The 13,551-nt window shown below is 36.4% G+C and overlaps 1 protein-coding gene across 4 annotated transcripts in view; it reads right to left on the bottom strand.

The window, feature by feature from the left end:
* The window catches only part of Eml4 (EMAP like 4), a 122,936-nt gene that overhangs the window by 61,677 nt on the left and 47,708 nt on the right, over positions 1 to 13,551 (bottom strand). For 2 of the 4 annotated variants that reach the window (XM_070025467.1, XM_070025468.1), the window contains exons 3-5: positions 6,612 to 6,741; positions 2,254 to 2,427; positions 65 to 193 (exon numbers count right to left, since the gene is read on the bottom strand). In XM_070025467.1, coding sequence (XP_069881568.1) covers positions 65 to 193; positions 2,254 to 2,427; positions 6,612 to 6,741 — 433 coding nt within the window. The remainder of the gene's footprint in view (positions 1 to 64; positions 194 to 2,253; positions 2,428 to 6,611; positions 6,742 to 13,551) is intronic. The other 2 variants (XM_070025469.1, XM_070025470.1) reach the window with 1 other exon arrangement.

The following is a 13,551-nucleotide window of genomic DNA, read 5'->3' as shown; positions in this document are numbered from 1 at the left end:
CACGTAATTACATATATAAACATGATAGTTACAGATTAATATGTAACTGAGAAAGTATACTTACTTGTCTGCATTTTTTATAACTTTTGATATTAATTTTGATGTTGTAGCTGCTCTTAATAATTTATTACGAGTATCATCTGAATTTTCCCATGAATTATGTGACTTTTCAGTTGTCAGTGGTCGTTTTATGCTAAAAGAAACACATTAATTTCTTAAGAGAAAAATCCTGAGTATCAATACATATAATTGATAGTTCAAGCAGAACATAAAAACAGTGATTAACACTTCCTTAAAGCTAATCCAGGAAAGAGAAAGGAGGATTAGTTGAAAGAATATGCCTGGATGAGTGAAGGAGTTAACAAGGCAATTGCCAGTCTGGTTTTTTTGTTTGTTTGTTTTTTGGTCAGTCGTGGGGCTTGAACTCTGGGCTTGGGAGCTGTCCCTGCGCTCTTCAAGCTCAAGGCGAGTGCTCTACCGCTTGAGCCACAGCACCACTTCCGGTTTTCTAGTGGTTTTATTGGAGATAAGAGTCTCACAGACTTTCCTGCTTGGGCTGGCTTTGAATTGTGATCCTCAGATCTCAGCCTCCTGAGTAGTTAGGATTACAGGCGTGATGGCGCCTGGCTTACCAGTCTATTTTATAATTTCTGTATTATTCAGAAGACTCACCAAAACAAATATTATCTGATTTTTTAATCTACTTTTTTCCTGTTGTAGAAAAAATTGCTTAAATGTCTAAGTTTGTAGTTTAAAAATCTGTACTTTTAAATTAGTCATTGATTACCACGTTGCATCTTACATTTTTAGTGTAATTGTCTCATCTGAATAATTTATATATAGTACAACAATTTCTAAATAAATTGTGAGACTTAAAATGAAACTCTTCTTCACAGCTTTAGAGATAATTTTCCCCAGGATCAAAAATAAAGATTCAATACACACAAAACATGTGAGATCATCAATGCCAATTCCCTATAAGGTTTATTGAAATTTTCTGTTTTATTAGTAACTTTTTGGCAGCATTGCTAACTATCCTAAAACTCATCCAGTCTTCAATACTTCTTGCAATATAGTACATCCAAAGAGCAATTTTATAGAAGGGAAGCATACTTCCAGGAGACCTCAAGAAGCTGAAAAAAAAACAAACAATGGGACAAAGATACCAAGTCAAAGCAGAACCTTAAACTGATTAGAAAAGCCACCTTTAACCACACACAATTTGAAATTGTGTAACATTAATAAAGAACATCCAAAAACAACTCCACAGGAATCAGACAGAAGAATTACAAACCATTTAGAAAGCACCAGAGTCTGCATGAGAAACAGAGACAAAGCATTTTGTAAATGGTAAACATGCATAATCAAGTAGAAGGTATTCTGGTTTTCCAAACTTCTACTGTAGACTTTGAGGCAAAATATTAAATTGGACAAATAAAATGTTATGGTTGTCATATGAACATTATTAAAAATCCTAAGCAGTCCTGGGAATAGTTTGTCTCCTAAGATCTCCAAGCAGGTGTATGATGATAAAATACATACCCTATTATAAGTCTGAATAAGCATTTCTAAAATAGGAAATTCAATTATTTTGATTTTGATACCTGATTACTAATAAAAGTGAATACCCAGCATGCAGTTTTAGACACCCAATTTAGTTTTACACATATTGTTAAGAATGATTTTCCTCTCTCCTCTCTCAAAATTTCAAAATATTATTATGGATGCAGTGAAAAGCCCTCAAGCAAGTCTTTAGCACAGAAAAGACCAAGTGAACCAAATTCATTTCTCTACTCAAGCAAGAACTTATCCTCCCAAGACCCCAAACTGAAACTGAGATGCAGCCACAATGAAGAACCATTTGTTAAGAAGGGTCCTTGCAAGCTGAAGGTTGTAATGATGCCAAAATGGGGTGAGGACAATTATATATTGCCATTTTCTATCCATGGGTATAATTTAGACACAGCTCTGAAAAAATTAAAAATTATTATAGTTTTAAATAATAGCATTTGAGTTTTTCGACTACTTCTCTTTTACCAGATTTTATAACAGAGTTTCTTTTCTAGTTTTACTGAAAAATTTTGATCTTAAATCTTTATTCTCCAATGTGCTAAAAATACACATCATGGCAATGGAGAAAAAAAGCACTATGCTTTTCTCTTAGAATCCATGGATAGCCCCTTATTTCCCCATCACAGAATTTAGGTATCTTTACAACCATTCCCTAGCTCTGTACTTGGGGACAGTTAAAACCTTTTGGTGGGAGTAGAATTCTTGCTTTCTGGAGTTTGTCTGTGTATTTGGAGAGGCTGTGAAGAGGGCTGGGGAGAAGGTGATGCTCGAATTTGTGGACTTTGATCATTAGAATGAGATTCCTCTTTTTTTTCTCTCTGTCCTTGAGGTTTTTCTTTCTTTTTTTCTGTACCACTGTAAAATAAAGTATAACATGGAACAATACACATTTAAACAAATTTTGAAAATCAAAATAATAGGACTATTATGTAATTCAAACCCTAAGCGCCATACAGGTAACATAATTCACACTGCTTTACTTAATATAAAAAATAACTTTGAAAACTCTGAAAGCTATTAAGATCTTCAGTGAAAAATTTATAAAAATACTAAAGTGGGCTGGGGGTGTGGTTCAAGTTCTAGAGCAACTGCTGGGCAAACAAGAAGCTCTGTGTTTCAACACCCCAGTACTACCCCTCTGAATGCCTCCTCCCTTCCCCCAAAAAGCTAAGGTAATACATCCTATGAAAATTGCTCTTTTGGACAGAAATTACCTTTAATGAATTGTGGATGGGAGAAAGTTGTTTAACAGCAAGAAAACTCTGACTCCAACTTACCCAATTTAAAGGGTTAGAGACACAATACCCATAAAAACAAACTGATGTTAGACACACTAAATGCTTATGTTTAACAGTTTATTTTGTAATTCCTCTGTATACATCTGCTCATGTTGAGGCATTTTCCCTGCTTTGTTGCAGTGTTGGGAGATCTACCCAGGGCCTTACATATGCTAGGCAAGCATTCCATTACTGTGCTATATTCCTAATTCCCAACAATGGAGTTTTTATTCCTTTGATTTTTTTTTTCAAAGAGGATTTTGCTTGTAGTTAAGTCTGCTTAGAATTTTCTGTGCTGGCCTCAAACTTGTGATCCTCTTGCCCCATCCTCCTGAGTGCTGGGGAAACAGGTATGCACTACAATACTCAGCTTAACAGAGATTATTTTTTAGCTTTTTTTTTTTTTGCTGCTTTTTTTTTTGGGGGGGGGGGGTCCGGTCGTGGGGCCTGAAATCTGGGTCTGGGCGCTATCCCTCAGCTCTTCAGCTCTACCACTAATGCTCTACCACTTGAGCCACAGCGCCACTTCCGGCTTTTTTCTTTTTTTGCTTATGTGGTGCTGAGGAATCAAACCCAGGGCCTCATGCATGCGAGGCAAGCACTCTACCACTGAGCCACCTTCTCAGCCCCTAGGTTTTTTGTTTTTGTTTTTAAGTGGTACTAGGGCTTGAATCCAAAGGTTTGAGCTTGCTAGGCAGCTGTTTTTGAGCCACACCTCCAGCCCTAGAGTTTAAATCTTAACAAGAATTTATATCTTCCCCAAAAGGAAGGAAACAACAAAGGAAACTGATTAAATATACATAGGAAAAAAACCCTGCAAGTTCTACAAAAATGAATCTACAAAAACTAAATTAACTAAATTGTTAAATTGGGACGAGACAATGTTTTCAAATCACAGGAAAACTTTGCTTTACCGAAGTTTTAAACTTCTCACTGTTTTCTTTCATAATAACACTGACAATACTACATTTAAATACAGATTCAAAGGTGAAATAAAATAGTTAAAATATTTATGTGTAATTTAATGATTCTATACTTGGACACTTTTTGTTTTTGTTTTTCTATTGGTCCTGGAGCTTCAACTCTGGGCCTGGGTGCTGTCCCTGAGCTTTTTTCTCAAGGCTAGCACTCTACCACTTGAACCACAGTGCCACTTTTGGCTTTTTCTGTGATTAATTGGAGATAGGGCTGAATTCCAAGCTGTGATCCTCAGATCTCAGCCTCCTGGGTACCTAGGATTACAGGTGTGAGCCACCAGTGTCTGGCTGTACTTTGACTTTCAATCAATATACCACATTCCACTCCTAATCATACCAGATTATACTTACTAAGTCAACAAGATCACAATGATTACAAAGCAGAAGATAAAAAGATTAACATTCCAATGTTGAAAAGGCAAAAAAAAAAACTATCAACATTCTATAGTTCTTAATCAATGGACGTTTTGTAATTTTACTGTAAGGTGCATTGTCTATATGAAAGTACATTCCAACAACATTTTTAACAAATATATAGAGCACATGCAATTTAACTATTACAACAATTATTGAAATGTAACACCATTTTGACAGTAACATTTTTTATGTTTACATTAGTTGTAGACATGGGGATTTTATTGTTACATTTCTATACATTCACACTTTATCTGATTCAATTCTGCTATCTTCTGATTTCACACTAGCCACTGACTGACTTCATGTTCAATTTTTTCAATCCTAAAAAATAAAAATTTACCTCAAAAATATCAAATTAACCTTGAATTTAAAACCTGAGTTAGAACTGAGTTCTTTCTTATTGGTTTTCAAACTATCCTGAATGCTGTTTTAGGTGAGAGCAGTACAACCAAAATAAGATTTTCTTTCTGGGCATTTTAAAAGCAAAATACAGCATCCTTGTATCATAAAGAAACAAATTCATCTGGTCTTAAATAACTGAATCATTATTATGCATAATATTGATCACTTTATGAAAATAACAGCAGCTAATCAAGAAAACTGAATGAATCCAAAGTGCTATTAGAAATATAAATTTAACAAAAACTGTATTAAAAACTTTTACTATGAATTATATCAGAAAATTTATCCTAAAAGTGGAACATAGGTAATAAATTTTAACACTGTCTGAAAAGGAAACTGTAGATTCTTTGATATTGACTTTAAAGATTAAATTCTAGAACGTTATTTTTTTTAATTGTTATTTTTTTCATTATTCCATAAAGCCACCTGTTTGGGTGAACATATATACTTCCACACTAAAAATTTCAAGCACTGGCATTAATTCATTGAGGTAAGTGCTTTCCATCAGTATACTGTGACCTTACTTAGAATTTTTCTCATGTACTCTGAAGAAAACAGTTTTAAGATAATGTAATTGATCTGCTATAGTTTCTCCAACTCTGAATGGAATAATCTACTAGGAATCTGAAAAAAGAGAAAAATTCTATAAGCAATTTTATAGAATTTTATCTATAGCCCAACAAAACTTACCTCCTTCTTTTTCTTGTTCTTTTCCATACTGGAGATTCACCTTAAAGCCTAGCACTTGCCACTTGAGTGATATTCTCAGGCCTTTTGCTTTTAGTTTTTCAGATAGGGCCATGCTAACTTTGTCCAAGCTGGCCTCAGATAACTATCCTACCAGCATAGCCAGGATTACAAGCATGCAGTACCGTGCCTGGCATTGGTGAAACTTTTGTTTTACACCAATTCTACCATCCTTCTGCTCACTACCTACTAATAAGGAGACATTCATTAAAAAAAAAAAAAAAACTAGAATATTTATAAAGAATAGTGTGTAACTTCCCACGAATGCAGATATATATATCAAAGATCCTGTTTTCCCCTTTAAAATGTTGTATCAAATACATCACTTGCTAAGAAAAATTCAGAAAATAATTTCACTAAATATAGTGATTTTATCAATAAATTCTTGCTAAAAAGAAATCAAGATTGAAACTGTTCTCTTGTTTTGGGGGGTGGGGGGGTGGGACTAGAAGAGAGTCGAAATAGGGTCTGGTTATATAGCCCAGGCTGGCCTTAAACTCATGGTCTTCCTTTCTCAGCTTCCTGCGTTTTCTCTTTAGTAAGAAACAAAAGCTTCCTTACTAACACTCAATAGGTATGATGAATATAAAATGAATGAGCATTGGCTAGATGTTTCATTCACAAAGAATTCAAAGGATAAGCTCACTAGAATCCCATAAAGCTCTATTTAATGTTGTTTTCCAAAGTAGACTGATTCATCAGGTGCCAGTGGCTCGTGCCTGTAATCCTAGCTACTGAGGAGGCTGAGATTTAAAGACTGTAGCTTGAAGCCAGCCCAGGCAGAAATGTCTATGAGACTCTGATCTCCAACTAGCCATTACCAAAAAAAAGTGGAAGTAGAGCTATGACTCAAGTGGTAGAGTGCAAGCCTTGAGAAAAAAGGGGGAAAAAAAGCTCAGGAACAGTGCCTAGGCACTGACCTCAAGCCTCAGGACTGACACACACACACACACACACACACACACACACACACACACAGGACTGAGACACACACACGACACACACACACAGACAGACACACACACACACACACACACACACACACACACACACACACACACACACACACACACACACACACACACACACACACACACACACACACACACACACACACACACACACACACACACACACACACACACAGCCATAGACTAATTTCTTATATTCATGTAATTTTGCAATGTCAGTTTTCCCCTTTTTTTTACCGAATAGGTACCTTTTAGCAGCAGATGAAAGAGTTTCTTTTCTTGCAATTGAAACAGAGCTTGTATGACTTGGTTTTCTGCTTACACTACTTCCATTTGTTATACAGGACATGGAAATAGCTTCTCGAAGGCTTGGCTGACCTAAAGCAGTTAAGAAAAAAATTGCTTCAAATTTCAAAGTATTTCTGAAAGACTGAAATATTACTCATAACCTGACTTATGGAAACATAACCCCTTTGTACAACTAGTTAATAACAACAATAATAACTTTAAAAAGGTAGGAATTTGAACAATTAAGTTCCTAAATGTTTAGAACGAGTGACCAAAGCATCCTCTTGCTTTGTAAACAAATATTACTTAGTCAACAATTAATCCCCATCTAGGCCCTGAGTTCAAACCCCAGGACTTCCCCTATACATCCCTCACAAATCAGACCTAAAAACAAAAGCCTTCAAAATAGTAGCTATAAAATACATTTTGAAGTTTGTACCTTAAGTAAGCCAAAATTCCTCATGCTGTCAATCTTAAGAAATAGATCAGGTTTTGCTGAAAACATGCATTTTAAATTCTAAAAATTAAATGGTACTCCAAATAAATAAAGCATTTAGTACATAAAGTAAATTCTTAACGTAAGCAGTAGGAGGAGTAGAATAAATATATGGTAAGTAGGCTGCTATGGACAAGAAGAGTTAAAAGTCACAAGACAAAAAGTAACATCCTGAGTCCAGTTGAATTTCAAGACTCAATTTTTCACATGAATTCAAGCAAAATTTAACTTTATATGATTTAACCAAACTCATCTTTGCTTTGGCACATCCAGTGTTCCACATTACCAGTGTAACATTGCTTTAAGCCATTGGGGTCCACTTCTGTCATAATCACCAAAGGTACATTCTAAACACAGTCTTAGATTTAACTTCAGAGTGAATGATTCAAAAGAGTTATCGGGAAAGATTTACTGTATTTATATTTGACCCATCTCAGGAAGATGTTTATATATGATATAATAATATCCAAATTATGCTAATACCCGGTCAATGTATATCGTTCTAGTGTGCCAAACAGGTAACTACTTGTATCAATAGCTTTTTAAAAATTATTATAGCAAAATACTTATAAAAGTACTTTAAAAGTTGGATGTCACTGATTCACAATCATTATCATAGCTACTTATGAAGTGACATCCAGAGGACTATGTATAGTTTGAGACTAGCCCAAGCAGAAAAACCTGCTAGACTCTATCTTCAAAATAATCAACAGAAAGCAAGGTTTGGAGGCATGGTTAAAATGGCAGAGTGCCAGCACAACAAGCAATGGGGGGGGGGGGGGGGGAAGGGAGAAGAAGAGAAAAAAAAAGCTTGTTACCAATAACTCCCGTCTATAATCCTAGCTACTCAAGTGACTGAGATCTGAAGAATGAGGTTTGAAGCTAGCCAGGCAGACTGGTAGTGTGGCTAGCATGGTAAAGCACCAGCTATGAATAAAAATGCTGATTGAGAATAAGGCCCTGTGCTCTGTTGAAAAGTTCAAGATCCCTATATCTCAACAAATAAGAAGCTGAGTGAGGTGACATGTGCCTATCATTCTAACCACACAGTAAGTCTAAACAGGATTTCAGTACAGGCCTGCTAAGGCAACAAGTGAAACCTTACTTTAAAATTACAATAAAAAGCTAGGGGCTGGTGGCTCACGCTTGTATTGTAGCTACTCAGGAGGCTGAAATATAACAATCCATTCAAAGCCAGCCTAGGCAAGAAAGTCTGTGAGTCTTATCTCCAATTAACTACACATAATGCTGGAAGTGGAGCTGTGGCTCAAGTGGTAGTCTTGAGCAAAAAAAGCTCAGGGACAGTACCCAAACCTTGAATCCAAGGCCCTAGGACTGACACTTGTGCGTACTCCCCGCCCCCCAAACAAAACAAAACAAAACAAAAAGCAATAAAAGCACTAGGCTCTAGTGGCTCATGCCACTGTAATCCCAGCTACATAGGAGGCTGAGATCTGAGATTTATGGTTCAAAACTAGCCCAGAGAGAAAAGCCATGAGACTCATCTCCACTTAACCACCAAAAAGCTGGAAGTAGAGCTGTGCCTCAAGTGGTAGAAGCCTAGCCTTGAGCAGAAAAGCTCAGGGACAGCACCTAGGCAAGCCCTGAGTTTAAGAAAAAATCCAGAAAGGGTAAGAATGGTCTAAGGAAAAATTCAACATCTTTTATTTCAGATTCCCTCGTGCTTAACTGTATACCTTTCACTTTAGTTCCTTACCATCTTTCTCTTTTTCTTTTCTCCTTTTTGTTGGTCAGTTTAGGGCTTGAACTCAGGGCCTGGACACTGTGCCTGAGCCTCTTTGTGCTCAAGGCTTCCACTTCCAGTTTTTGAGTGGTTAATTGTAGGTAAGTCTCACAGAGACTTTTCTGCCCAGGCTAGCTTCAAACGCAGATCCTCAGATATCAGCCTCTTGAGTAGTTAGGATTATAGGCACAAGCCACAGTGCCTGGCCTTACCATCTTTCTTAATCTATTTTTTTGACTTCATTCTTTGAAAAGTTGTACTCCATCAAATTTTATCTTCTCCACTCACAATTATCTCTATACTTTTCCTTTTCTCAAAAGAAAATGTATTTTTACTCCTTTTAACTTCTACTCACTAATATTTTGGGGGTAGCTGACTTGTTTTTGAGACATCTCAGAATGTAGACCACATCTGCCTTCCAATACTGGCATTATAGTTGTATATCACCAGGCTTACTTAGCTTTTGACCACTAAGTAAATTTTGAAGGGAAAGGACAAAAAAGGTGACTCACAGTGTAATGATATCTGCTAATGGCACTGTTACCACTGGTCTGAGGCAATGTCTACCAATATTTATTTAAACACAAAGAATAATTTAGAAGTCTCTGAGGTGCGCTCAAAATAAGGAGACATTTTGGCTCCAACTACAATTTCTTTTGTATTTTAGATCCAAGACTAGGACTCAAACTCCATACCTGCAGATTTCATTCCTTGGTCAACACGACCAATTGAACCATGCTTCCAACTCCAATTAGCAGTCGTTTTAGTTTGACATAGATGGGTGCCTTTACAGTAATTCAGATTTTATATGATTAGGAATGTTTCTTTAGGAAAACTGACTCCATACATTTAGGTTTTTCACTGGGTTCTTTCTTCTCTCAAGTGGCAACTATGATGCTTGTTTTCTTTAATTTATCAATAGTTTTGTGGATTTTTTTTAAATTGTGAAAATACTGTATGGAGGGGTTACAATTACATGGGCAAGATAATGAGTACATTTCTTATCAAGCATTGTTGCCTCCTCCTTTGTTTCCCCTTCCCATCCCTTCCCATCTCCCCCCGCCCCACACACCACCCCCCAGCCAAAGTTGTAAAGTTCGTTTTTCGACATAACGACTTGTACCTCTCATTGTTGCAATGGGTCCACCTGTATCCCTATTTAAACGATTTGTTTTTGCCCTTCCCCTCCACAAATTATACCAACATCAAATACAGTGAAAGCAGGGGTTATACCGTGGGGGAATAGTTTTGTGGATTTAAATGACGGATTTGATGCCTTCAAACAAATTTGGTATCTTTGCTTCTACAACACTGTGTAACACAGTTTTTCTTCAAATAATGCCACTGAGCTATGTTCTCCAATTACATTCATTTGGTCACTTCCCTCTCCTTCCCCCTACCCCAATAGAAACTAATTGTAATGGGTTTTCCAGGCACCAGCTGTGGCATAATTTGTCTTCTTGGCAGTTAAAACAGCCAAAGTGTTCACTGGGACTTTCTTTTTGTTCCAAAGCACAGGTAAACCTTTTGGCAAGGAATCAATCACAACTGGTATACATAGTATGTCAAAAGGAAAGAATTCTCTAGGTAGAGAAGGTATATGCCTTCCTTAAAAGCTAAGGGCAGCCAGGTGCAGATGGCTCATGTCTATAATCCTGTCTACTCGGGAAAATGAGATCTGAAGACCGCAGCTCAAAGCCAGCCCAGGCAAGAAAGTCTTATCTACAATAAACTACTCAGAAATACCTGAAAGTAGTGTTGTGGCTCAAGTGGTAGGTCACTATCCTTGAGCAAAAGAAGCTCTCAAGGACAGCTCCCAGGCCCTGAGTTCAAGCCCCAAGATCAGTAACCCCACCCCACCCCTCAAAAAAGACTATGAGGAAAAACTTTCTACTTCAGTAAGCTACCTGACACCATACAAGAAAAATATGAGGCTTAGCTTTAAATACTTCTGGCACATAGGAATAGATTAATTAAGAGAGAGAGAGCTAGATAACTAAAAAGACTAGTATAACATATGTTTCTGATTTTGGCTTTTACTCAATGGCAATGCTACTTTCAAGTGGCAGCATGATTCCCAGAAACCATTAAGCACACACATCATTAACATTTCCTTTGAGTCATATCTGAAGCCAACCCATGTTCCTCTTTATCACCACTACTATCCAAATTATGTTAATAGTGATCTTCAGCAATGGCAAAGTTGATTTATCCTAACAGCAGTGTCACAAAATAGGTTTGACCCTATTTGTCTATAGAGTTGTCTTGAAACTACAAATACTTTGAGACAATGTAGAGATCACTGATTCTTGTCAGTGATTTACAGCAAAGTAGATACAGGAAGCCTTTGGTATGTAACAGAGACTGGTTCCAGCAGCTGCTCTCATCTAAATCATGTCAGCTATCAAAATGTTTTGCTAGAGTAAAAAAGCTGACCAACAAAGACATATAAACACAACTGAAAATTATTCAGCTACTTTTTAAAAAAAATAAAAAGGAAATACTTTCAATACAACATGTATGGAAATGGAGGATACATTAAGTAGAGTTAGCCAGGCACAGAAAGACAAATACCACATGTTCTCACATATATATTTAGAAGCTGAAAAGCTGAATCTCTAAAAAAGCAGAGAACCAGAATAATGGTTACCAGAGCCTAGAACACATATAGTGGTGAGAGGGATGGAAAAAACAAGGTCTATATGACAAGATTGACTCCAAACAAAAAGTCAAAAAAAGCTGAGGGCCAGTGGCTCATACCTATTACCCTATTCAAGAAGCTGAGATCCAGAGGACCATAGTTAGAGGTCAGCCTAGCAGAAAATCTCCTATTCTCATGTCAAAAAGCAGAGCTAGAGACATGGCTCAAGTGGTAGAATATCACTAGATTAAGCAAGCTAAGCAGTGTGAAGCCATGAGTTCAAGTCCCAAAACTGCAAACAATCAAACAAACACTGTTACTCTCTTAAAAGGGTATCACTGTCTCTTCAGAAATAGATGAAACTTTTGGCCCTGCAATTGTGAATATACATGGACTTCCACTGAGTTACACCTCTTTCCACATGATCTCATATGTATGACCTTTCAGAGTTTTCCTTCTGTTTATGATGAGTTGCTTTTTACATGCTCTAAGATGCTCTGAAACTTTCAGAAATTTGCCTTATTAATCTCCCCTTCCCCCCACCAAAAAAAAACCCGTATCATTTTCTTCTCTGCTGCTTCTCTGTCCTTAACTTATCTTTAGTAAAAATTACAGGGGTTAGGGATATAGTTCAGTGGTAGAGCACTTGCTCATTTGTATGAGGTCCTGAGTTCAATCCCTAGCAGTAAAATAAATAAACCATCTTTGATTTCAGCAATGTTACAATTAATACCACCATACATTGTTGAGCAGTATATTTTAAAAGAGTGGCTATATTTGCTGTTCTCACTTTCACAATTTTCCTCATCTGAAACTTTTCAAGATACTAGAATTTTATTTTCAATCCTATTACTCCACTGAAATTTCTTTTATAGAGTTTTCGAATATTTTTGTAGTGCCAAGCTCAATGGTCACTACTCAGTCTTTGCTTTATCTGACTTCTCTGTAATAGATGATAATATAAATTACTTAGCTATGCCGAAACACTGGAAGTTCCCAAATGGAACTATTCTTAGCCTTATTTTACATCCTTTTTCTATTCAAGTCTCATTCATAAGCTTAACACTCCTAAATTCTTTTTGCTAGCCAAAACTGGCACAAGCACTAGATCTGTACTCCAGCTATCTACATGTATCTGTTCATATATCATATCATATGTATCTCAAACTCAAAGATTAAAAACATGAATTTGCACCAGTGTCTCACACATGTAATCCTAGCTACTTAAGAGGCTCAGATCTGAGGATCATGGTTCAAAGCCAGGCAAGGCAGAAAAGTCCCCATGAGACTCTTATCTCCAATTAACCACTCAAAAACTGGAAGTGGACTTGTGGCTCAAAGTGCTACCGTTGAATACAAGAGCTCAGGGACAGTACATACAATGGACCAAAAAAAAAAAGAATCATGGACTTGTGGAGTGGTTCCAGTGGTAAAATGGTTGGCTAGCCAGAAGTGAGACCATGAGTTCAATCCCTAATGCTGAAAGAAAAAAACAAAACAGAAAACCACCACACAAACAAACTCTTTTAAATTTGTTTTCCATATTCTAGCTAATTGTTCTTTTATCTATCTACAATCTAAGTGTTAAAAGATTCCTTCTTAACTTCATAATTTAGGGTGACTCACTCTAATAGGGAGTTTAACCAATATAATCCTCCTTTTTTCCACTGTCAAAATTAGGGTAAGCATGCCAGTTCCTATCTACTCTACCAAGAAATCAGTAAAAGAAATAAGTATATGTTCAAATGCTTGAGTAATTTCAAAGAATTAAAAAATTCTTTCTTGGTAGCTAAAGGCCACATCTGCTCCAAACTTAAACCAACTAGGTCCTAATAACCTTTTCACCATCTTGAAAACTACCAATATCTAGAAGTAAAAATTCCCACTGTCCGAAAACTACATGTATATCATAAATATGTCTATATATAGTTTTATATTTATCTACATAAATATACCATGACAAAGGTAGAATAAGAAAAAGTAAATAATCATTTAGTTTCTGCCTTTGGTGAATTATTT

The sequence above is a fragment of the Dipodomys merriami genome, unplaced genomic scaffold, assembly GCF_024711535.1.
Source record: "Dipodomys merriami isolate MVZ:Mamm:240054 unplaced genomic scaffold, mDipMer1.0.p SCAF_17, whole genome shotgun sequence".
NCBI lineage: Eukaryota > Metazoa > Chordata > Mammalia > Rodentia > Heteromyidae > Dipodomys > Dipodomys merriami.
This window is presented reverse-complemented; position numbering and strand designations above follow the sequence as displayed.